The sequence below is a fragment of the Bemisia tabaci genome, chromosome 6 (genome assembly GCF_918797505.1).
Source record: "Bemisia tabaci chromosome 6, PGI_BMITA_v3".
Classification (NCBI taxonomy): domain Eukaryota; kingdom Metazoa; phylum Arthropoda; class Insecta; order Hemiptera; family Aleyrodidae; genus Bemisia; species Bemisia tabaci.
The window spans coordinates 50,534,990-50,559,949 of record NC_092798.1 but is presented as its reverse complement, the minus strand read 5'-3'; the positions used below and the strand labels follow the sequence as shown (position 1 = coordinate 50,559,949).

The following is a 24,960-nucleotide window of genomic DNA, read 5'->3' as shown; positions in this document are numbered from 1 at the left end:
AGATGCAAGAATTAAAAATCACACTTCATTAGTAACAAAACGAAACAAAATTTGAATTGACAGGTATGATTGAGAAAGGAAAAAACATAATGCTGTTGGACGACCATTTATTGACTTGATTCTTTGTCATTTTCTATGGTAGCCTTAATGATGAACTTTAAAACGCACAAAGAAATTACCCTTGCCATTTGAGCCTTGCATTTTTCCTAAGTTTATTAAAATTCAATAACATGTATCAAAAATAATGCTTTCATTGTTAATACTAACAAATTACCTAAAGATAATGGTAAAAATGACTTGTTCAAACTCCTTGCTATGCAGAAAATTGTAGGCTATCTCGCCAAAAAAAAATGATTCACTGATTGGATGTCTAAAATAAAACTTACTCCTTATTGGTCCATATGGCATTCGATTATCAATGGATTTGAAATAAATAAAATTAAAAACAAAAGATATACAACCAAAAAAAAATGCGCCGCATGGACAAATTCATGCATGTTTCACCTACAAGAAAGAATTAGCGACCACATTAAGAATGCATTTACCTTTTGTATGAAAATGCTCAAAAAACTCTTCAAGTAGATCTGATCGCATCATAGAACATTAAATAACTATATTCTCGTAGACGATATGTTACTTTATTCTGAATGAATGATAGACTGAAAATTAGGATACAATTAGCATGGTCAGTGCGGATATTGTTTTGATGTATATGAGTATTGTTACAATTTAAGTCAATTTTTTTTTCTGCTAGGGTATTTTCCAAAAGTAAGACCCCAAAAGGTAGATGCTCATCTAAAAAGTGGATTAACAAAGTTTGAAGTCAAAATACTCAAAAAAAAAAGTACTCATTAAGAAATTGTGCAGGTAGGAGAATTAATTCTTCCAAGTAAATGGTTTTACTTTTAGGTAGGAAGATATCAGAATTTTTAAATGCATAACTACTTACGGGGAGGTTGTTTTCAAGAGTAATTCAAGTAAAACTGAGAAAAATTAGCATGAATTGAAACAATCTTGATTTTAACTGTAAAATGCCTTCAGACACCTCTATTTTGACACGAGGAAAAAAACAAAAGAAAACAATGTATCTTTAAATTCATGCCTTTAAAATTCAAGACTTTGCAAGAGAATGTAGATGCAAAATAGGTACGGACTGAGCATCAGAAATTCAGCTTGGTTCTGTACGTCATTCTCAAGCATGATAAGTTTTTTCCATACCATGTTGTGTATGTCTTTAAAAGAGAGATACATTTTTAAAAAATATAAGTTAGACTGAATAACATCAGTTGGAAATTTACTCTGCAGAGAACGTCTGGTTGTTCACAGAAGTCCAAACAGAACCTTCCAATGATGGCAACATGATTATATTAACAAGAAAGCTCTTTGATTTTTTATCATCAAAGTATACACAATTGATGGCGCAGCCATCAGAAACTCAGTGATCATAATTAAACATTCTCATCATACAATGATTCGGAGCATAATTTTCCTTCAAGCTCAAGGAGAATTAAAAGTCGTATTTTGTTCGAAACAACAAATTGTTTCAGTTTTATTTCTTGTTTCTTTCGCATGATTCTGAACAACCAATGAGAAAGCGAATTTCAATTTTAGGTTAGAAAACAGCATTGTCTTAGGCAACAGCATAAATACGACTTGTCTCTCAGCACGTTGCAGTTGTTGTACAACAATGTTGCTTTAGGAGTTCCCAAATATTGCGCGCGGAAATAGCCCTGCCCCCACAACACAAAACAACTTCGAACAAAATGCAATTGTTGCTTGTTTTCCCAACATATTGCGAGTGTTGCCTCCGAATAAAATACGACTATACTGAAATATGTGTTGAAGGATGAAAAGATAAGACAATGATATTGAGACAAATTTAAATTTCCGTTTGGTGAAAAGCTTGTGAATTAAATTCTAAGCTTTGATATACAATTTATCTTCATGCCATTGGACTGTATGAATTTTTTCTATCACTTGATTCATCCATCAATTATAACATTTGGACTGCATTTTGCAATTTGGACCTATAAATTCCGGCCCGGTTTAAAAACAACGTATGTGCCATTAATTTCCCTATGCACATAAGTGTTTTTTCAGATGAGCCAAAAGTTATAGGTCCAAATTGCAAAATGCAGTCCATTTATGAATAAACCATAGGCTTGGGTAATATCTCTCACCAATTATACATACTTCTATAGTACACTTCACGAAACCTGAGACTTTTTATTCGGCATTATCCCTGACAGCATTAAAACTGAACGCGGTGACCTGACTGCATTAAAACTGAACGCGGTGACCTGACTGCTTGCCGGCCACCCTCTTTTGTTCCGTAATGAGAGGCCGGCAACCCGTCCATTGTAAGGGTAGGAACAATGGGCACCCTTCATTCCTCATACCCGGACCCAATTTTCTTTCTCGTTGAAAAAGTCAACTATTAGCGTGAAAATTCAGGTCCAGCAGGAAAATTTGATGAAAACAGACTAAAATTCCATCCGATTATCTTAATTTTTAACCGATATATAGCATTTGTGGTTGACTGCGATTTGGGAACCCTTCATCCCTGCTTAATGAGCCCTGGTACCCGGACCCAAATTTTTTTCTCGCCAACTTTTAGCCTGAAAATTTAGGTCTGGCGGGAAATTTTGATAAAAACGGATTGAAATTCCATCCGATTATCAGAAGTTTTACCCAATCTACGGCATTTATGGTTGGCCGCAATTTGGTTCGATGAAATTAAATAATTTTAAAAAATTGTTCCATACTGTGTCCATGCGATTCTGCGGTAATAACAAAAGCAGTGGTGTGGCGTGCTTTGCAATATATCCATTGATCGGCCATTTAAACCTGTGGAAAGTCATTGATGTACAGGGTGTTCGCAACGAGCACCTTCATAATCGATTCTTTACTCCGATTTACTACGATTCTGTGTCCCCTCCTCCACAAATACCTGGGAATTGATCCTTGGAAACTTGGGAAATCCAACTCTTTGTGTCCACCACACTTTGACCCGTGCCAATTATATCCGAATCTTGTGGTTTCAAGTCTGCTCATCAGTTACTCTAAAATAAGCTATCCTGAAAGGTCATGTGTGTTTCCAGTGCTCTTAATAATAGTGAATCATTGTGAGTGTTAATAATTAATATTTTTGACTAACCATCATCGGTGTGACAGGCTTCTGAGAATAGAATATGGAAGATGGGTAAATACACTCGAGCTCAGAGTAAAAAAGTTATGTATCATGTTTATTTGTGCATCCTGGCAGTGCTGAAAGACCCAAGTATTCTTTTCGCAAAAGCCCCCCAAGAGGCAGCTGCAGAAGCTTGCAACACACCTTTAACAAATATGAAAAAGATTTGTGCAGAAGCCAAGAGATCCAAACCAGCAGAAGATGAAGAGCCTTCATTTTCTTCACCAAATTATAAGCGTGTTAGGGTGAAGAAAATCACTGGCTGGCACAATTTCAATTTGGATCTCTTGAGAAGGATTCTGTTTGAATTTTATGACAATCGCATGTACCCAACGGTAAGGAAAGTACGTGCATCACTTACGGAGAAAATAGACTTTGAAGGATCCGTTGCGTCTGTTTTTCAAATACTGAAAAGTATCGGCTTCAAGTACAAGAAAGGCAATGACGGAAGAAAATATTTGATGGAGGGAAGTGATATTGTGGCCATGCGGGACGTTTTCCTCCAGAAACTGCACAAACTTCGATCTGAGAAGGATTCTCGGCCGGTTGTACATTTAGATGAAGCCTGGGTGAACAAGAATCATTCACCAAATTATGTCTGGGAAGACGCTGATGGAAACCAAGGGTTAGTGGTGCCCACGGGAAAAAGAGGCAGGATCATTCTAGCCCACGCGGGATCTGTAAATTTTGGATTTGTAGCAGGCGCAAAGTTGGTTTTTCGAGCAAAAAAAAATGGTGATTATCATGACGAAATGGACGGAGATCGTTTCAAAGAATGGTTTACCAATATGCTCCAGCTCTTAGAAGAGAGTTGCGTCATCGTTATGGACACTTCGAGTTATCACTCGATAATCCTCGAAAAGGTGCCGAACACTCAATCAAGAAAAGGGGAGATTATCGAATGGTTGAAGCTGGAAAAATTAGCACATGATTCTACTCAGAAAAAATTCGATCTATTGGAAATTGTTAGAAGGCACAAGCCTCATTATGTGTTGTACGAGTTGGATCAACTGGCCATTAAGATGGGTCACTAGGTAATAAGGTTGCCACCTTATCATTGCCAGTGCAACCCCATAGAGCTGATATGGGCTCAGGTGAGATCCTCAAATTTTCTCCAATATTCTTTTAGTCTTCAAATTCTTAAGAAAGGTTTTTTTTAAATTGTTATTTTATTTTTTTCAGTAGTTACAATATATTTTCCGGTTACTGTTCATTACATCAATAGCTTCATTCAATTGCTTTACAATATTCTCCAAATATCCGCTGAATTTTTCCTTCATTTTCTCATTTTACTTATTAAAAATTTTCAGATTGAGAGAGAAGTTCCCGACAACAGCACCTTCAAACTGGATGAAGTTGAGAAACTTTCAGATTCCACAGTTGATCGGGTTTCTATTGAAGATTGGAAAAATGTTGTAGAACATGCGATAAAGGAGCAGAAGAAAGATTATGAGAAAAGTGGTATGCGGGCTCTGCACATGGAGCAGTTACAGATTGTCATTCAATTAGACGGTTCTGATGACGATTCCTCGGATTCTGATGATGATGAATCTGATACTGATATTGAAGACCATCAATTTTGAAGAAATTCTCCTACGTTATTGATGACTTCTAAGTTTTAAAGGCTTTCTTATGCAATCAGGCATTGTGAGATGTGGCAATCCCACAAGCCTTCCGATTAGCTCACTGCCACTGCCCTCCGATTGGCTCCTTGTATATTTTGGTTATGTGTGATCCTTTTCATGGCGTCGCCTGTTGCTAGATTTGTTCACTCGTTTTGTCGAGCTTTTTTCTTTGTGTCATTTTCATTAATACAACGGTATTACTTCAAATGCTCGTCATTCATTGAACTCATTCCAACTCATTCCTTCATAGGTTATGGGCCTGCATCCCTAACTGTTGTGGTTCGTGAAGACTAAAAATTCGCGACTCGCGTGTTCACGTGGCCGCACAGGTTTCGGCGCTGAAAATGAACTGATGTTGGAAACGTGAAAAATATTCGGGACTCTCGTTCGTGTTGACATAGCTATCTTGTTTTTGTGCCTTGACTACGTGTTGTGGAATATTTCCTCGTGGGATATTAGCACATGTGACTGAGGGTGAAACTTGTGCATGTCAATCGTTCGTGTGTGCAACCGATCTGAAACTGCAACGTAATGGCTAGCAAGTGTACCAATGATCTAACTGCAACCATTAGCAAATTCAATGGAAAGAATTATCCTCAATGGAGATTCCAATTGAAGCATGTGCTTCAGGCCAAGGGGCTCCTCGGGTATGTTGATGGAGAACTTCAAAAACCTGGTGACGATGATAAGGAAGGTGTTCGGAAGTTTCTAGAGAAGGATGCATTGGCAATGTGTGTGATCTCCTCAGCGTTAGATTATGGTCAGGTGCGAATTATTGAAAATTGTGAGTATGCAAAACAAGCACTAGATAGATTGGATAGTATCTACAAGCAGAAGTCTGAATTCTCAAAAATGACGTTGTTAGATAAGTTTCATCAATTAAAGATGGGAAAAGATGAATCAATTCTTGATTACATCATGTCCGTTGAGAATTTAGGAAAAGAGATTAGAGAAACTGGTGAATCTCTTAGTGATGTAGCAATAATCACTAAAATCATTGGCACACTTCCGTCAAAGTACCAAAATTTTCGCCAAGCATGATTATCCATGGATTCTGAACGGCAAACTATAATCAATCTAACATCTCGTCTTTTGGATGAAGAGGCTAATCTCTCTTTGTGTGATAAATTTGATTCTGCACTCACTACAGAGAAGAGGACTTCTCATAATCGTCACAGTAAAGGATCGCAACGCATTTGTTACAATTGCAACTTACCGGGGCACATAGCCCGTTATTGTAAAGCAGGAAAAGGCAATAGTTCGAATACTCCTACCCAAGAGAGCAACCATGATAAAGAAGATAAGTCTGACACTAATCAAAATAAAGGTAAGAAAAGTGCTTTCTGTACTGATTGTGGTAGTGACTTCGAGTCAAATGGATGGGTGTTGGACAGTGGTGCCTCATTCCATATGACCTCTCGTAAAGAATTTTTGAGTAACTATGTCGAAGTAAGTGACGAACGAATCACCCTAGGTGATAACTCCGTCCTAAAAATCATTGGTTAATTACTGAGATTTGTTAGTCTGTAAGACAATCCGCCCTTGTAGGATTGGGGGGGTGTGTGAGATGTGGCAATCCCACAAGCCCTCCGATTGGCTCACTGCCACTGCCCTCCGATTGGCTCCTTGTATCTTTTGGTTATGTGTGATCCTTTTCATGGCGTCGCCTGTTGCTAGATTTGTTCACTCGTTTTGTCGAGCTTTTTTCTTTGTGTCATTTTCATTAATACAACGGTATTACTTCAAATGCTCGTCATTCATTGAACTCATTCCAACTCATTCCTTTATAGACATTCTCTCTGAAGCTGAAAAGCAGGACCAGAAGAGTGTTATAATATCAATGTTGACTTTTTTTATTTTTTCTTCTCTTTTATTTTTACTATTTCTGACAGGCCTGTGGGAACAGTCACCTTACGACCAAACTTTTAAACACGCTGGTGTTGTGCACGCTGTTAGTCCTAAGCCTGGAATAGAAAGTGTAAAGGGAAGTTTGGAAAATACGCCTTAAAATTTGTGTAATTCTCCCTTTTTTAGTGAAAGATTCTTATGTTATTACTGCAGAATCGCATGTACCTACAACGGTATGAAACAATTTTTTAAAATTATTTAATTTTATCGAACCAAATCGCGGCCAACCATAAATGCCGTATATCGGGTAAAAATTAAGATAATCGGATGGAATTTTAGTCCGTTTTCATCAAAATTTTCTGCTGGACCTGAATTTCCACGCTAATAGTTGAATTTTTCAACGAGAAAGAAAATTGGGTCCGGGTACTTGGGCTCATTAAGGAGGGATGAAGGATGCCCATTGTTCCTACCCTCACAATGGACGGGTTGCCGGCCTCTCATCGCTGAACAAAAGAGGGTGGTCGGCAAGCGGTCAGAACACAACGTTCGGGACTGATGCGTTGCCAATTACGGATTTTAATGCCAAATAAAAAGTCTCAGGTCTCCTGAAACGGACTATAAAGTTGATATTTAAAAATCCTGACTTTAAAAATCAGCTCCACTGACTGAGATTTAAACAGTGCATTCAAACTTTTCGCTACTTTTATCATGTTCTTCATATACTGAAGCGGGCAAACTGAAGAAAAGTAATCCTCATGCTGATGTCATGGTGCGATGCTCCAACTTACAGGAATAATAAATTCTATCGGAACTGATTACAGCTTTGTTTCACTATAGCACGAGCAATATCTGCATGCCCTGAAAATGAAAAATGAAAAATTAAAGTTAATTAACTTGAAGCTGAAATTAATAATAAATGAAATCTAACTGAATAATTTTAATTTTAAAGGGCTTGCATTTTTTTCTTCATTTTCAATCATTACAGTTATATCCAATGCACTTAACAGGATTGCCACAGAATTCAGAAAATGAAATTCCCTGACATTTCTCTGATTTCCCAAACACATTTAGGTAAAATTTCCTGACACTAGAAGATATGTCAGATGGTTAAAAGGGCATACTTTGAAATATTTTTCACACTAAAGCTATTGTTCTGTAAGTCAAAACCATTCTAGAGAGCAAATACTTAAAGGTAACTTCACAATTTTTCTCAGACACTTTTGTCATTTTCCCTGACAATTCCATGTTTTCCCTGATTTTTTAAAATTCTCTGACAATTCTTAGTATCTCTGACATTTCTTAGTATTCTCTGACTGTGACATGTGGCAACCCTGAATTAAATTAATTATAGTCTGCTTGATTTCGATCATCACCAATGGGGCTCCTCATAACCGCTTCCATTTGCGGCAGGTGAAAGCAGCATCGGAAAAAGTTTTATAAAATGATTTGACAGGAACAAGAGAAACTGCAAGTGTAAAATATTTCTCTTTTCATGAGAGCAAAAAAAATTGGAAAATGAAAGTTTTAGATGTATCTTATATTACAGAAGCTCAATGCTGATACTCACCTAACATTAATTCAACATACAAAGCTAACGCAATCACTTGTACAGGAATTTCTGACTGCTCTGATTTTGTCACCCAGATCTGAAAACAGTAAAAGAGCAATGATCAGTGCTTTTCCTTTTTCTTCCTTTTTCCTATAACTCGTTCTTTCTCTCTCTCTCTTTTTCATTCTGCTCCTCAAAGAATAGATTTTTCAGTTGTTCAAGTGATAATGTCATTATTTGGTGTATTATTACACATATCATTCCGGTCAATAATGTAATGCCAGCAAATTTTTGCGGAAAATTCAGTTCTATTGCCATTAATTACCATCTGAATTCGTTAAAAGTATTCACCGACAAAATGTAAACTTTGGTAAGACTGAGGAAGGGTTAAACAATGCCTCACTATTTTTTTTCACCATTATTTGCTGTGTAATTATTGAACATTCTGTCACGGCAATTTTTGATAAAAGAAATGTGTCAGCTACACTAACATACAGAAGTAATGTTTTTAGTTTCTTAGTGGTCCCACTATATTCCTTCATATTTCTGCCTGACCACTATGACATTGGGATCTTTGGCAATATAGCAGAAATTTAATGAAGATTTTCACAGTTATAAATAGGTAATGTTCCCTTGTCGTCATTCCCTGGAACATATCTCATCTGCACTGTTTCAGTGTCTCTACGAACATTTAAATTACTCTCTTATGGAAGAACCATCGCAGTTTTTCGGAAAATTTTAGTGTCTATTTTTACAGAAGTAAAAAAACTCAATGGTTGGGCGTCTCAGAGCGCCAGAGAGCACTATGAAAACGACTTATGTACGTAAAAAAACTCCCCAGCTATTTCAGGCAAAATCATGAGACAATTCTCAGAAACAATCCTCTTCCTCCTGAAATGCGAGTAAGAAATACTGTGACGGCACAATTAAGATGCATTCCTTTGTGCAAGAGACAACAAAGTGCACGACCAGAATGATCGCGAAAGAAAAGCGAAAAAACATTATTATTTGTATGATCGCTTTGAAATGGGCCTGTTGCAAACTTTTGCCAGAGCAAAACTAAGAGTTGTTTCTTATAGATAATGCCTCAAAAATCACGATGAGCGCATCGGCAAAGTCTGAAATGCACTCATAACTTCACAGTCTGCGTAAGAAATTTGCGGTTTTTTGAGCTTCCCGCTTCAAAAACGATACTACGGCACAGGTGAACATTTTGTAAGAGGAGTCGTTCCATCGTCGGCAATACTCATCATGGCCGACGCCAATCCGCCAAAACACGTGTGATGGGACAAGATAACACCTGAACTGGATTAGACCAGATAACAATCGGCCTGTTAACGTTCATATTTTCCACGCCTGAATTGATTGACCTTGAACTCTCCTCGAATTATGCGTGGAACTGCGCGCAAGCGTCGGCCATGATGAATATCGCAGACGATGGAGCGACTCCTCTAACAAAATGTTCACCTGTGCTGTAGTATCGTTTTTGAAGCGGGAAGCTTAAAAAAACGCAAATTTCTTACGCAGATTGTGAAGTTATGAGTGCATTTCAGACTTTGCCGATGCGCTCATCGTGATTTTTGAAGCATTATCTATAAGAAACAACTCTAATTTTTGCTCTAGCAAAAGTTTGCAACAGGCCCATTATATAAGAATATTACTGGGAAATTCAATTATTTTGAGCTGATCATTCACTAAAGTTCCAAATAAGTGTTCTTAAAGCAAATATTGGATTTTTAAGGTTGGGTTTCCATCAATTCAAAGTTGAGGCTAAAATTAGAAAATGCTTGACTCCAAGGAATTGAATTAATTACAATTAATGATTGTAGGAAATTTGGGGACTTACTCAGCCCTCGGCACAATAATTTAATTTTTTTCATTCAAGTCAAAATAAAGGCATAACTTACCGATTTCAACACTTCTGCAGATTTTTCTAATTCCCCTTTAATTACTAGAGCAACAGCTAAATTGTATTGAAGAATATTTTTGGCCGCAGTAAGATTATTAGGGAACCAGGATATCGGAGGTTTCAGTGGGACTTCATACTTTTGGGGAGGAGAGGGTAAACTTAAATCATTCAAGTAATCTAATTTTAAATGATCCATGGCTTCTGGTAATTGGCCTAAAATTATCAACGCTTCAGCGGCATACAAATGACCGAGGAACCTGGCAACAAACAATTTTACAGATAAATACTCATTCAAATATGTAGAACTTCAGAATCAATATCGAGAAAATATAAGAAAGCTTTTACAATCCTAGAGGGCTTTTGAAATTTAGCTTGAATACTATTCATTAGGCAAGGTATGAAAGTGATTTCTTTACAAATAAGGTTTCCCTAGTTTCTTCAATTTACCTAATTCCAAAGTTTCTAAATTCCCTGACTTTTGACAAAACTTCCGCGTATATTTCTTTCCTTTTAATTCTACCTATTATCGTTGGACTATGGATGGAATCTTCACTTCTAGTGATTCAAATGAAGAAAAAAGACTTTCAAAAGTAGTTTGCGCTCTCTCCGATGGCACAGGCTGAGGATGTTGAGCCGATATGCTCTTGGCAAAATTCCCCAACTTTTCTCGTTCACCATAAATTTCATGATTTTTTGGGTTTTCCACGGTGCAGATTATGAGTGCAGTATTCAGCAAAAAGAGCTTAATATCAATTTCTTGTAATGTATAACTGAAAGTTTCAGATATTACTACCTACAAGAGTTAATGAACATTTCTTTGATTGTTCTTTGAAAATTGTCACATAGTTCTGACCCCTGAGCCAGAAGTAAGTAATGCATAAAATGTCGAACGAATTCAGTTTCCGCTTTCTTATTTACAAGATTGAATAGAACAAAAAATCTAAAATTATTTGGTCAACAATCGACAATTTTTTTTTTTTAATCCTTCAATTTTTCCCGATGTTCTTTATCAAAATTAAAAATCCTTCAACGTCTTCTACGTTTTCCAGCTGTGCCAAATTACTACCAACAATGGCAAGGGAAAAAAATCACCTATTCATTAGTGGTAAATTCTTTTTAAATGGATTACAACTTAAAAATTGAGTAACTTAGTCTTACTTGTGCGCGCCAGACAGGGAGTTCTGACAGAGCAATGAGTTGGCATGATTTAGAGCGAGGATGGAATCTCCTAAACATAGACAAACATACGCGCTTGCAGCTAAAATATGGCATCTTAAATGTACTATGTTAGGTGCATCTCCGCCATTCCTCGTTAGAAATAGCGCATTTTTTAAACATAAGGATCCGAATTCTAAACCAGCAACTGGAATTGCATAAGATTGTGCTTCTGAGCTAAAAAAAAAAAAAAAAAAAATTTATTATTAGTGCATACGAGCGATTATACATGACTCAGAACACTATCAAGCCATAGAGAAAAAAAAGGTGTTTGCATTTCGGGCATCTTGGAATTTTTTTGATGACGTAGGTCGGTACAGCAACGTTTATCATCGATTTTCTTGGAAATGGTGTAATTTATGGGAAAAAGGCATGCTATATAAGTGCTTGAAATTATATCATGAGTTGATTTAAGCAAAAAAATGGGACATTATGGTCCGTTTTTTCTACTTCGAATTCCGGATTTCGCTGGCCAGGTTGTACCGACCTATGTCACAGGGTAAACAAACCTCAAGATGCAAACACCTCCTTTTCGTTCTCTATGCTATCAAGCAGCATCGACTATCATGCTTCAATATTTCATTTTGGATAACAGTACAAGGAGTAGTGGTGCTTCTTAGCAGCATCAAAGTTAAAATATTATTTTCCCGGAGGTTCTTGCTATTTCTTCTATGGAAGTTCACTCATTGGTCTTATGAGCTTCTACCACATCAAAGAATGGTTTGGATAGTTGCTAAAAGCACTGAAGAGAACTCAATTAAAAATTAAACATAAAAGATTTAGAGAGAAAATTCCAAATTAAAATAGCGTGATATTGATGCTACGGTGATAAAATGATTGAGATCTACCAATGATTTAAGCAGAAAAAAAGTAAAAAGTTACCTATACTTAATATCTGTAAATATTTGAGTGTTGAGAACAATTTTCCGATGAGCGCCGCTCCCGACTATTTTACTAACGATTTCATTTCGTTTCACAGCCAAGTCAAAGTCTTTCCTGTTATCCTAAATATCAAAAGAATCATACAAATGAATAGCGTAGGAATATGGACAGTGCTACTCTAAAAATTGCAGCATTTTTTGGTAAGCATTTAAGGTTAGAGTAGTAAATACATACACAACTTTTGGAAGACAGGCCAATTCAACATCCATATAATAATGATACTTTTTTTTAGGTTAAGAACTACTATCTTCCATACTTCCAGGCGGTAAATTTGGTTTGTGTGCTTGGATTTTAGTACACAAAAAAATGGAAAGTTATGATAAATTCGGAATGTGATAAGACTTGAGATGAGCAACGTAACAGCTGGTGATGCAATGAAGTACTTCAAGTCATGATGAATTAGTAGATTGCACATTCAAAGGATAAGTTATTTTCTTTATGGAAATAAAATGAACTTCTTGGAGTCTTGATACTTTCCAACAATATTATGACCAGCTCTAAGAGACGTAATTTTAATCATCACTGATTTTAAAGCTTCCCTTTAAAAAAATGGATGAAAAAATTTAATTTGAAGAGAGAGAAAAGCTGCCAGTGATAGAAAATAAAACATACCGATTTATATGCCATTATGCAGGCTTCAGCAAGTCTCAACCATAGAACAGGATTCATATGATAAACTTGCACAGCTTCTGTCAAGCAGTCGAATGCTGGAATAGGTTTGCCTGCATGCAGCAAACTCACGCCCAAATTGTATAGTACTTGAGATGCTTTGTTGAAACCTAAAGTATGAAGAGCTCTCCCTGACAGAGGCTCCGCTATGGGAAAAAATAATTGAATTATTAGATAAATCCTGACAGTTTCCACTGACAAGCGATGAAAATGACCTAATCACCAACATTGTGGTGCTGACGGGACTGAGCAATTGAGGCATTTTTTGGTAAAAGAGCGAATGATACTTCCAATGCGGCTAGGATTGTGCACAGTCGTTCTGTAGTTGCAAGTAACTTCTTCAACAATTCTGCTATTAATTTTTCCTTGAATTTGCTCCGAGTTTTTCTTCACTATTATAGGGAAGTAGGTAGACTGTGAATGAATTTCATCTGACTCACATGCTATTAAAAATTGTACAGTCTCAGCAGCATTGCAAGCCTCTTTTACCAAAAGAATCCTCAATTTCTCAAAATCTGCTCTTCATAAACCACAAAATTTATTCATCTCCCCCTCTGTTCAATTTGAATCAAACAGAAGTCAAATTATAGGCAAAACTATAAGAAACTGGTGGGTGCAATTTGATTTTTGCCATTACATTCTACTGTTTTGTTCATGATAAAAATTGAATCAGTTTCTATTGGACTTGCGCCCTTCCAACAGAAATCGATTAAAATATGACCTTAATGACACTTCTGCTACCCGTGTTACTCAATTTATAATAGAATTTCGAACAAAAATGTGCTTACCTGCATCGGGAGTTGCAAATGTTTTCAGTCCTTTATTATTTTCCAGCAGTGCTTTGTGAAAATATGTACTGGCTAGGTTTGGTTTACCTATGCAATAATACACACAACCCAAGTTATTGTACACCATCGTCGACAGTGATTCTCCACTTTCTCTGCGCCAACATACAAAAAAAAAGAAGTTAATAATACTAATATTGCGGCGAAGACTGGATCTTCGGAACAAAAATGTGATTTTTCCTGTGAAACGATCTGTTATTTATTTTTTTCTCCAGAGTATTGCTAAACAAGTTGCCTGCCATGTTGGAATCAAAGTCCTGACACCAAAAGAGTCCCTGTGGTGTGTTGTATCAGGCTCAAGAGACCGATACCAGCCAACTTAAACACTGACCACAAGCTGACATTTTTTAAGTAATGGCGAACTGATGGCAAACAAACTTAGGGCTAAAAATTTGTTTGACCCAGGTTATAGACCTTTTCCAGTGTTCATTGCAGTTTGCTATTTGTGTGATTGTTTTCATAGCGCACTGCAAACAAACCCATAAAAGCACTTCGGCAGGCAAAATTATAAAAACTAGCAAGTTAAAATTATGGACCGGATCTGTGAAAAGGGACCTCATCTTGAGAGTGGAGAATTTTTTTAACTTTTTCAAACACTCAATTCACGTTTTTCTACCGCCTAAGAATTTCTGTCTTGGAACTTCAGAACTAATATTTCCTCCAAATTTTGAGATTTCAAGATCAAACCAAACTTTCCAGATTTTCTTCTTGCATGCATTTGGAAAAAATTAAGGAAAATCTTCCTCTGGAGGATACCGAGGTCCCTTTTCAAAGATCCAGTCACATTGAGATTTATTGGCCATACAAGGCTTCTGAAAACAAAAATTAAGAGCAATGAGGGGTGAGAAAGAGAGAGAGAGAGAAAATAAGAGCAGACTCACTGAATTGGAACACTATTGACCGGTATACCGGTATTCAAGATCATCACAGCTTTCCTGAAATTCCCACTGACATATTCAGCATTTGCGAGGAGGAAAACTGGTGTGGTGATATGCTGTGGGAGGAAAAATAAAATGAATCACCAAATAATTACACAAAAGCTGGAGGTAGCAACGGATTTTTGAAAGTCCATTTGTTTAGAATTTCAATAAGGCTAAATTTTGCAGTAAAAAACTACAAGCTTTAGCTGATTTCAGCCATGACACATGAGAAATTAGTTTTCCTATAAAGATATGAGCTTTTTCGGACAAGTTACAAATTTTAGTTCCTCAATGAAAAATGTAGTCTGATGGAAGTTATGAGGTCTGCATAGATCGAGTATTTATATGTACCCTCATTAAAGTTAGATTTGGTGCTTGTATAGGTATTCGTTAAAATCGATTGCTTCAGCTATGTGGCGAGAGAGAGTATTGCTATATCCTACACAAAGCTTAATTGAGAGAGCATAGACATTATACTGGCGCCAATCTAAGACCCCCGGGTGGAATTCTTCTAACTAATTGGAAATTGCTGTTTTACTGAGAGTTGCACAAAACTCGTACCAGTTTTTTAGTTCTCATCAATATAGAGAATTTTATCTTTAATTTTTCGTGTGAATAAACTTTTTGGAGAAAAGAAGACTCGCTGATGTGAAAGTCGCATGGCATTCTATGACTGAGTTAAAACGACCCTCATCAGCTATAAAATCTGATGAAATCTTGCGTCGTTTCAGTCATGGATCAGCAATAAAGTCTTCAAGTTCTAGCTTTCTTTCCTTTCCGCAACACTCTGCAATGTTTCTATGAAGTACAGGTCTTGAACAACAGCCTTCAATGGTTAACAGATTACCTAAAATCTTCTTGCTGAGTGAGTCTTCTTTCAAGTTAATTGTACAGGCACCATTTTGGGTTTTTGCAGGGTCAAGCAAAAAGTGACAAAATTTTTCTTTGTACTTTTTTTCCAGTGAAGCAGTAGTTAGCAGTGGTTGCTTAACTGAGAAAAGTCATCAAATAACCTTTAAAAGGCGTGTGTTCCAAACTCCATCTGAATATTTTCCTACAGTCTTTTCTGTTCTTGTTGCCCTGCCAAGCGATTTATACCAGCTTGAGTCCAAAAGGCAGGGCCAAGCCATTGCTTGGTCTGCCTCCTCCCCTGAAAACCGCCCCTAATAATCCTGTAGGGGCGTGCTGCTGATCATGTTCTCCATGTAGATAGAGTATAAATTCAACAAATTAATTATCACCTATAAAATCATCTCAGTTCCCTACAGCAGAGCAAGGGATGGGCAAGAGGGGTTTATTACCTGTTTTTCCCCTGCATACAAACTTTTTAAGTCTTTTCGACAATTCTTGACGAGACCAGTCTTCAGATAAAATCTTGCCCTGAATTGCAGTAGTTTCAATCTAAGGGCATCTGTTGCTGCATCCAACACCATCTATATTTAGACAAATAACAAAATAAATAACGAATTACTAAGATAAATAAACAAATTTTATTTTCTAATATCCATAATTAAACAAATAGACACAATTGAGTGTGGGACTCGGTGAAAGTAAAAATAAAAAAGAGAGGAGGCAGCTACAATATTCAACGTTATTGAGAAGCTTCCTCAAGTGCATAGATCAGGAAATAATAAAAATTAACCTACACATCTGATATTCCGTCATCCTGAAAGGACACTATGTTCATTTTTCCACTTGGACAAATTGTAAAATGTGGTGAAAAATTCAAAGATTTGAACTGAGGTTAGGTTATTAAAATTACGGAACCGTCGAGTACCTGTAGAGTCGCAATGTACTGGAACGCCGATGAAGTCAATCCATGAACGGGCCATTCCGAGCCCCTTTTTTGCCGGAAACCATCACCGGTGGGAACCATCTCAGAACTGTTCGGCATTTTTTAACACGGCGGCTCATGGGAAAATCGCAGATTGCGAGTGGCTTTCGAAATCAATCATTATTTCCGCGAATTTTGGCAAATTGTGTTCACCGAAGTCATAATAAATTAAAAAATGTACAACACTCCCGGTTTTGATGAAATAAATATTATACCTGTATTTTCTGAGAGAAGACCAGATCTGGGACCCCGTGCATGTGCCATCGCCAGTCGCCGCCACTAGTCTCAGGAGTAATGGACAAAACAGCCTCAAAAGTGTTTTTTTGCTCCAGAATATATTGCGACTCTTTTGTACTCTAAGTACGGAACACTGATGCCCGAGAATTACAATCTGCTGATACTTCCAGTGAAGTCAAGTCAGGTTATTTTCTAACTTCTTAAATCAAGTTACCTTCAATTATTTTTTACAACTAATATGCTTCATTTCTGAGGGTGAACACTGAAAGAAATTTTGTTATGATGCATCTTGAAACTTAGGAAAATATTATGATTGAGGGAGACAGCCTCTAAACAAATTGTAAAGAATACTTACTGGTTTAGCTTGATCAAGAGGTTTTATCCTTTTCTCTCTGATCATTTTCATAGCGTTTTCTGTTGAAACAAACTGAGTTTCAATGTAGGAAATTAGTGATAATGCTTTTTCTAACTGATTAGTCCGTAAATGTAACTCCACTGAGAGAAGGCAAACTCGGTGTGCGAGACTTTCCTCTGAAAAAATAGACAAGATTAAAAAAATTGAAAAAAAAAAAAGAGACAAAGCAGGGACCCAGGAAATGGGCCTGTTGCAAGGTGCGGAGATTTGCAAATTGATGCCAGATTCTTGTGGCAACTTTCACGAAAAAAACGATGGCGCTACTAAATAACCTTGAAATGACCTCTCAAACTCAAAAAAAGCTGTTTTTGGAACCGACCCATTCAAAACGGTCGTTTTTCAACCGCCATACTTGTGATTGGTGGATTCTGTGCTTGTGACGTGAAATGATATGACAGACCTGGTTTCTTCATCACTTACAATGTATTTTCCCGTAAGGAAATGGCAGCCGCTTTTCAAATGCAAATATCGAGTCAATCGATAATTTTTTGATCAAAATGGAAGTCAGAAATTGATTCCTCGTACGTTTAAATGGTTTAAACCTTCATTAGATGAATAAGAACCGACGGGATAAACCCTATTTTTAAGGAAGACTGTAGTCAATGGGCGATTGTTTACATCTGCTTAGTGATAACAGACATGGACATTAGCTCAATATTTGGCCATTTTCATGAGTTTTTACTTTTCTGTCACTATTTGAAGGTAAGTTTATTTTGTAAATCAATTGTTTAGTGCCTTAGGATCATGTTAAAAGCTGAAAAGGTATACTTTGTTACTTATTAATTCAGAACACACTCCGGCATTCCAACGCTCAAACCTGGATGTAGCGAGTCAGTTGTTATTTCTTACTATTTCACCCTTTATTGCTTCACTGAAGACACCAAAATGATAGTATCAATCATTGATGATGAAAAAAACTTACCTTTGACAATACTGATGAGATGAGGAGACTGGTATGTTTTAGCTGGAGGCAAGGAAAGTAGATGTAGGATCCTTCTTTAGTTACCAGACTTTATCGATAAATTTTTCTGTATAGTGTTACACTTAAAACACACAGAATTTTAAAATAACATAAGTTTATGAAATGTGGGAACGTTCTGAATGATATTGAGATGTTTGTTGAAGAGTTAAGAATGATTTACACGCATTGAGAGAACATCCATGGTTTGAGTGTTGGACTGCCAGAGTGTGTTCTGAGTTAATAAGTAACAAAGTATACCTTTTCAGCTTTTAACATGATCCTAAGGCACTAAACAATTGATTTACAAAATAAACTTACCTTCAAATAGTGACAGAAAAGTAAAAACTCATGAAAATGGCCAAATATTGAGCTAATGTCCATGTCTGTTATCACTAAGCAGATGTAAACAATCGCCCATTGACTACAGTCTTCCTTAAAAATAGGGTTTATCCCGTCGGTTCTTATTCATCTAATGAAGGTTTAAACCATTTAAACGTACGAGGAATCAATTTCTGACTTCCATTTTGATCAAAAAATTATCGATTGACTCGATATTTGCATTTGAAAAGCGGCTGCCATTTCCTTACGGGAAAATACATTGTAAGTGATGAAGAAACCAGGTCTGTCATATCATTTCACGTCACAAGTATGGCGGACCCGAAACGACCGTTTTGGAAATCCAAATTCTGAGGCGTTTTTAAGTTGATTTTTTGGGGGTTTCCAGTGATCAAAAAACTCCGGTAAAATTCCTGTGACATCAGGAGCCTTAGTTCTTTCAATTAAAGCAATAAAAAAAAATTGGTGCAACAGGCCCATTACTATAATGTCCAGATAAGTTTTGATTGACGGGTTTGCCGAAAAATAAAAAGAGTTCACTCGCAAATATGCATGTGTCGGAACAAAATAATATGTACTATCCTGGTAGATTGCTCTTTAATGAAGGGACTGAACCTCAAACTTATCTTTAGTAGTGTGTTGATTCTTTAACATATAAATTCGAACTTCAATTCAAGACTTTTTTAATTTGTTTAATTTCTGAGGAATCACAGTGAAGTCTCTGAAAAATTCACAGACAGTTAACCACAAAATTTTCATCATCAATTTTTCCCAACTTAGCAGTCATTTAAAATTGGAAACATCTTATCCTTGATTAAACTCTAGACCGCCAAGACTCCATTTTGGCTTAAAATTTTTGGATTGTTTCTGTCCTTGCTTTTTTGTAAAATAACTCATAAATAATAAGTTAAATATCAAGAACTCAAAATTTTTAGTTTTAACAGATAGAGGTCCTTTCTTCTGGGAATAGTCAAACTTTAAAATAAATGAAAAATAAATATCTTACCCATTGGCTCTATAAAAGAGAACACTTTGTTGATGAGCCGTAATGCAGCTTGATGCTGTTGCATATGATATAAAAGTAGAGCATAGTTGTAATATATTATGCAATGTTCGACATCCTCTAGGGTTTCTAAATCATCGATGCTGATACGAAACTGCAAAGACAAACGAGAGAAAATCCATTAACTCATTTCTACTTACAAGTGCAAGTGCACTTTTTGTGGAGATGAATCGCAATTTAATTTTTTCTGTATTATTGTTTGTCTAATTAAGTGTAACGTTTAATGACTTGCTATACATTATGATGAACTAAACGCAGTATAGTGGCGCCAAATTATAATGCTTCATTTACACATAATTTAAAGTTTATTCACTAATTCTGAATCAATTCAAATAATTTTCAATCAAGACTGTGAATGCACAGATATTTTGGTGTGCATGCAGTTTAAACAAATTTTCGCCGATAAGCTATCAGTGCCAATTTAAACCAGTACTGCTAAGTGCCCTGAAAATGGCGAATATAACCGCGACAACCGGTATCAAAGCCGAGGGCTATTAGATTGCATGATGCGATGGCAGATATAAAAGATACACACATACTTAGCAACAGCTCACTATTGCCAGCTCTGAAATTTCAGATTGGGAAGAGCCTTCTAGAGCCCAATTCACACTATTAAACTTTTCATTTAACATAACTGGATGAAAGAGATAGTGTGATACTGATGTAAGAAAATGACAATTTGATGAAACACCGAACGGAAACTTGAATAAGACGCCACACACAACTTTTCGTTCAATTTTCTGTCCAATTGGCGCCGCCGATTGGATGGAAAGTTGGTTGGAGAGTACTTAATTGAAATAAATTTTATGGCACTCACCTTTCCATCCAACTTTAAATGAAATTATGTTGGATGAAAAGTTTGATAGTGTGAATTGGGCTTTAACGTTACTTTTCCTGCACAGAATGAGTTCGGAGACATACTGAGGACCAATGGGACAACCCTGGGTCTATCGCTCACCTGATTGAACGCAGACAAAAGGTTCTTCTTGAACTGATCAGTCTTCTTCAGATCACTTTTAAAATATTCAACGACCGCCTTGTTATGGACAACCTTGAAGTCATTGGGTCGCGAAGCTTCTAACTGCTTGAAAAACTGATAACTAGCTTGAAAATTGTTCCGGTTGAACTCAGCTAGAGCTGACTGAGCCCAATCTTTCTCCTGGTCCGATATAGATTGATTGCTTCTGGTGGTTTCACTAGTTTTGGATGAGTCTTTACTCATCTTTCCGAGCTAAATCAAAAGAGAGATGAAAAGGAAAATCGGTAAAATTATCACGGGCCCAAACCGCTGACGCCGGGCTAGCGGCAACAAGTACCCGAAGTCAAACGAAGAAACGCTTCCTGACATGTGCGTGAAACTTTTAATAATTATTCATTGATAATATTATGACGTTGATAAGGATATCAAATTATCACATTATTAAACTACTATTAAACAATCACTACCTGTGCCACCCGCTGTACCGATTGAAAATCGAAAAACCGAAATAACCTCAAAAAACTTCTGTTAGGTTTGTCTTTGTTGTTTGATTCTCGTTGTCTCGAATTGATGGAATACTTTTAATTGAGCAGAGATGACAGTTTTAACGGCTGATAATTAAATAAATTAAAGTGAATTGAACGATCTGGGGACCGGCCGTGATTGCGCGTAAATATGCGTATTACATACATTGCATTAGCGTACGCATGGCCGCCATGTTGCTTTCTGCGAACGAATATCGAATATCGTATCGAATGCGATTATTCGAGTATCGCACTATCGATTCTTTACCATAGCTTCTAACGGGGACGTGGCCATATTCGATCATTCACAAAAGTTGGCAAGAAATCCGCCTCTCAGCCAGACTCCGTTTTTCTCGCACCGGCTCACATTCGAGAAAGGCTGCGGCTAGAATTCTTACGATCAGCGACCTTCCTCCTAATTTTACTTTAAAACTTTCAATCTTAGAGGAAAATGTCATAGGACCCGAAATAACGACCGTGAAATTTCCTATCGGTTCATTACACAAAATTTTCGAAAAAATAATTTTCGTGACCAAAAATACGGGTTTTAAAAAGGGCGCAGGCAAAAATTCTTATGATCAGCGACCTTTCTCCTCATTTTACTTTTAAACTTTCAATCTTAGAGGAAAATGTCATAGGACCCGAAATAACGACCGTGAAATTTCCTATCGGTTCATTACACAAAATTTTCGAAAAAATAATTTTCGTGACCAAAAATAAGGGTTTTAAAAAGGGCGCAGGCAAAAATTCTTATGATCAGCGACCTTTCTCCTCATTTTACTTTTAAACTTTCAATCTTAGAGGAAAATGTCATAGGACCCGAAATAACGACCGTGAAATTTCCTATCGGTTCATTACACAAAATTTTCGAAAAAATAATTTTCGTGACCAAAAATAAGGGTTTTAAAAAGGGCGCAGGCAAAAAATGTTATGATCAGCGACCTATCTCCAGGGACGGACTGGTCGGGTGGCGATGGGGCGATCGCCCCACTTTCATCGGCCAAAAGGGGCCCCGAGGGGCCCCTTTTGGCCGATTTGAAGGGCCGTATTTCGCCGTTTCGAAGAAGCGCCCGAGGGCTTTTTCGGTTCGTCCTCGAGAAAGGGCCCCGAGACTCCTGAGAGGACAGGACACTTTATTGCCGATTCGGAGAGCGCCCTGAAGGAGCTTTTTTATGCCGTATCTAAGGGCGTTGCATTTTGAGAGCCCTTTTTTCTGATTCGAATAAGTCCAAAGGGGTCCTTTTTTGTCATTTCGGAAGAGCCCTGAAGGACTCATTTATTGCCGATTCGAAGAAGACTCGATGGAGCCTTTTTTTGCCGCTTCTAAGGACCTTAAAAGAGCCCCTTTATCTGATTCGAAGGAGTCCTTTTTTGCCGTTTCCAAGGAACCATTTATATTGCCGATTTGCCGATTGCTTGATTATTTGAAAGCGTGGAATGTTGTCAACACAATGACTGATTGTATCCGTAGTAAAAGGAGTGATTCGCACTTTGAAAAATTGTATGCGAGGTGCAAACAATATACAAGTTCGATTGATGAATTTTGTGAGCAAGATGAATTGGTAGATATTGAGGAGGATTTTCCTTCAAAACGCGTCTCGAAAAAGAAAAAACATTTTGACGAAAAAGCACCTGATGAGAATGCACGGTTAGGTCCTCTTCAGTCATTCAGAAGAAATTATTTTGAAATTGTGGACACTATTTTAAAAAGTTTGGACGAAAGGTTTATCTCAAATAAAGATCTGATGACTGATCTGTCTTGGTTAGGACCAGCAAAGTATGAAACCATCACGAAAATGGTACTTGAAGATTTCCCCCCTGAAACATTTGTGAAACTTTCAAAACTAGTAAAAGTTGATCGCTCAACGATAATTAGTGAGCTTAAACAGTTCGCAGATCTGTTTCCTGCCTTCAAGTCTAACTTTCACTCAAATGATTGGCTCGACGAATTAATAGGTGAAGGCAATTTTGAGACTGACTCCGATGTAGATTGCGAGGATGAGGAGGAGAGTGTAAGAAAATGTCCCCATGCATATACCAAAATTGACAAAAAGGCTTGCGAAAACTGCCTCATTGCGCCTATAAAATCTTGTTTGAACAGTCAAGTCAAACTGGCCACTTTAATGGTTTATTACTTGTCTTTAGGCATGTTTTAACCTTACCATGCACCCAAGTTACCTGTGAGCGAGTATTTTCGAAACTAAAACTTATTAAAACGCGGATTCGATCGCAAATTGGGCAGGAACTACTGACTTACTTGATGTTATTGTACGTAGAAAGAGATTTGACCAAATCTATTGATCACGAGATAATAATCAACTTGATCGCGGCAACCTCAACAGAGTTAAAAAGGCTGTTAATGGCGTAAAACTGTGTTTCTATTTCCAGTTTATATAACACAATACTTTTCAAAGTGTTAGATTTTTGTCAATTTTTTGTTTGTATTTTTATTTTCATTTTTATTTTTATTTCGATGGCTAAATTCTGAAAACACGTATCTCGGAATCCGCATCATTAACTCATGAACCCTGAGACTCATAAGGATACACGCAAAACATGAGCATCCTTACGAGTCTCAGGGTTCATGATGCGGATTCCGAGTTACGTGTTTTCAGAATTTAACCATCGATTTATTCATTCATTACGCGTCATTTAACTAGTAAACGGCACTGATTTCTCTATGAGCAGAGCGAAGAAAGGATCCAATAAAACGTTCAAAAAAAATTAAGACAGTTGTCAATTTTGGCGGCTAAAAAGTACATTTAAAAAAAACAAACGAACAAAAAAATCCGAACTGTGTTTTTCAGAATGTGTTCTTTTTAGACTGTCACTATTACTATTCTACTTGATTCTATGTATCTTCTGTATACTAATTTAGCTTTGGCACAATTTTTCGTTGGAAGAGGAAAATAAAAGTTGAATTCCAAGTATACAACGGATTCTCATTTTTTCATCCAGTTTAAGAAAATATACTAAGTTTTGCATTTCTGGTCTCTTTTTGGATAATGTTTCAAAAATAATATTAAAGAATAGGGTCTAAAATAGCGTAAAATTCATTCTAAAAGGGCCTAATTTTCAAAATTTTCCGGGGGAGGGCCCCCGGACCCCCCTTCTACTGGGGGCCCGCCCCATACTTAATTTAGGGCCAGTCCGCCCCTGCCTATCTCCTCAGTTTACTTATAAACTTTCAATCTTAGAGGAAAATATCATAGGACCCATGATAACGGCCGTACAATTTCCTATCGGTTCATTACACTAAATTTTCGGAAAAAATGGGAGAGGCGATGGAAAGGAATACATACAAGAAAAACGTCTCGTACCTGTAAAGATCCAATCTGAATTTCGGAGGCTAGCGGCAACAAGTACCCGAAGTCAAACGAAGAAACGCTTCCTGACATGTGCGTGAAACTTTTAATAATTATTCATTGATAATAGTATGACGTTGATAAGGATATCAAATTATCACATTATTAAACTACTATTAAACAATCACTACCTGTGCCACCCGCTGTACCGATTGAAAATCGAAAAACCGAAATAACCTCAAAAAACTTCTGTTAGGTTTGTCTTTGTTGTTTGATTCTCGTTGTCTCGAATTGATGGAATACTTTTAATTGAGCAGAGATGACAGTTTTAACGGCTGATAATTAAATAAATTAAAATGAATTGAACGATCTGGGGACCGGCCGTGATTGCGCGTAAATATGCGTATTACATTGCATTAGCGTACGCATGGCCGCCATGTTGCTTTCTGCGAACGAATATCGAATATCGTATCGAATGCGATTATTCGAGTATCGCACTATCGATTCTTTACCATAGCTTCTAACGGGGACGTGGCCATATTCGATCATTCACAAAAGTTGGCAAGAAATCCGCCTCTCAGCCAGACTCCGTTC

At 37.0% G+C, this 24,960-nt stretch overlaps 2 protein-coding genes across 4 annotated transcripts; one reads left to right on the top strand and one right to left on the bottom strand.

Moving 5' to 3' along the window:
* Window positions 1-552: 552 nt before the first annotated feature.
* LOC140224881 (uncharacterized) lies at window positions 553-4,224 on the top strand. Its single transcript, XM_072301861.1, has one exon. The coding sequence runs from the start codon at window positions 3,199-3,201 to the stop codon at window positions 4,222-4,224; it is 1,026 nt and encodes a 341-aa protein (XP_072157962.1). The 5' UTR covers window positions 553-3,198.
* A 798-nt stretch (window positions 4,225-5,022) lies between these two features.
* LOC109034755 (CCR4-NOT transcription complex subunit 10-B) lies at window positions 5,023-24,821 on the bottom strand. 3 transcript variants are annotated; one of them, XM_072301858.1, is made up of 13 exons: window positions 24,382-24,821; window positions 20,517-20,789; window positions 19,502-19,652; window positions 17,139-17,314; window positions 16,014-16,145; window positions 14,674-14,786; window positions 13,736-13,887; window positions 12,891-13,093; window positions 12,219-12,340; window positions 11,280-11,513; window positions 10,120-10,378; window positions 8,231-8,309; window positions 5,023-7,521 (listed from the first exon to the last, which is right to left on the bottom strand). In XM_072301858.1, exons 1-13 carry the CDS (start codon window positions 24,457-24,459, stop codon window positions 7,466-7,468), a joined length of 2,028 nt encoding a protein of 675 aa, XP_072157959.1. In that variant the 5' UTR covers window positions 24,460-24,821; the 3' UTR covers window positions 5,023-7,465. The 3 variants fall into 3 exon arrangements, with proteins under 3 accessions (XP_072157959.1, XP_018903609.2, XP_072157961.1); XM_019048064.2 differs by lacking the exon at window positions 24,382-24,821 and adding an exon at window positions 21,005-21,239; XM_072301860.1 differs by lacking the exon at window positions 20,517-20,789.
* Window positions 24,822-24,960: the final 139 nt, after the last annotated feature.

Excerpts from the sequence above, each read along its gene's own strand:
- LOC140224881 (XM_072301861.1), top strand. The coding sequence starts at position 3,199 with ATGGGTAAATACACTCGAGCTCAGAGTAAAAAAGTTATGTATCATGTT.
- LOC109034755 (XM_072301858.1), bottom strand. The coding sequence starts at position 24,459 with ATGTCAGGAAGCGTTTCTTCGTTTGACTTCGGGTACTTGTTGCCGCTA. Across the intron at positions 13,888-14,673 it reads GTCAATAGTGTTCCAATTCA|AGAAAGTGGAGAATCACTGT; the intron begins GTGAGTCTGCTC and ends ATGTTGGCGCAG. Across the intron at positions 12,341-12,890 it reads GCATAATGGCATATAAATCG|GATAACAGGAAAGACTTTGA; the intron begins GTATGTTTTATT and ends TTTGATATTTAG.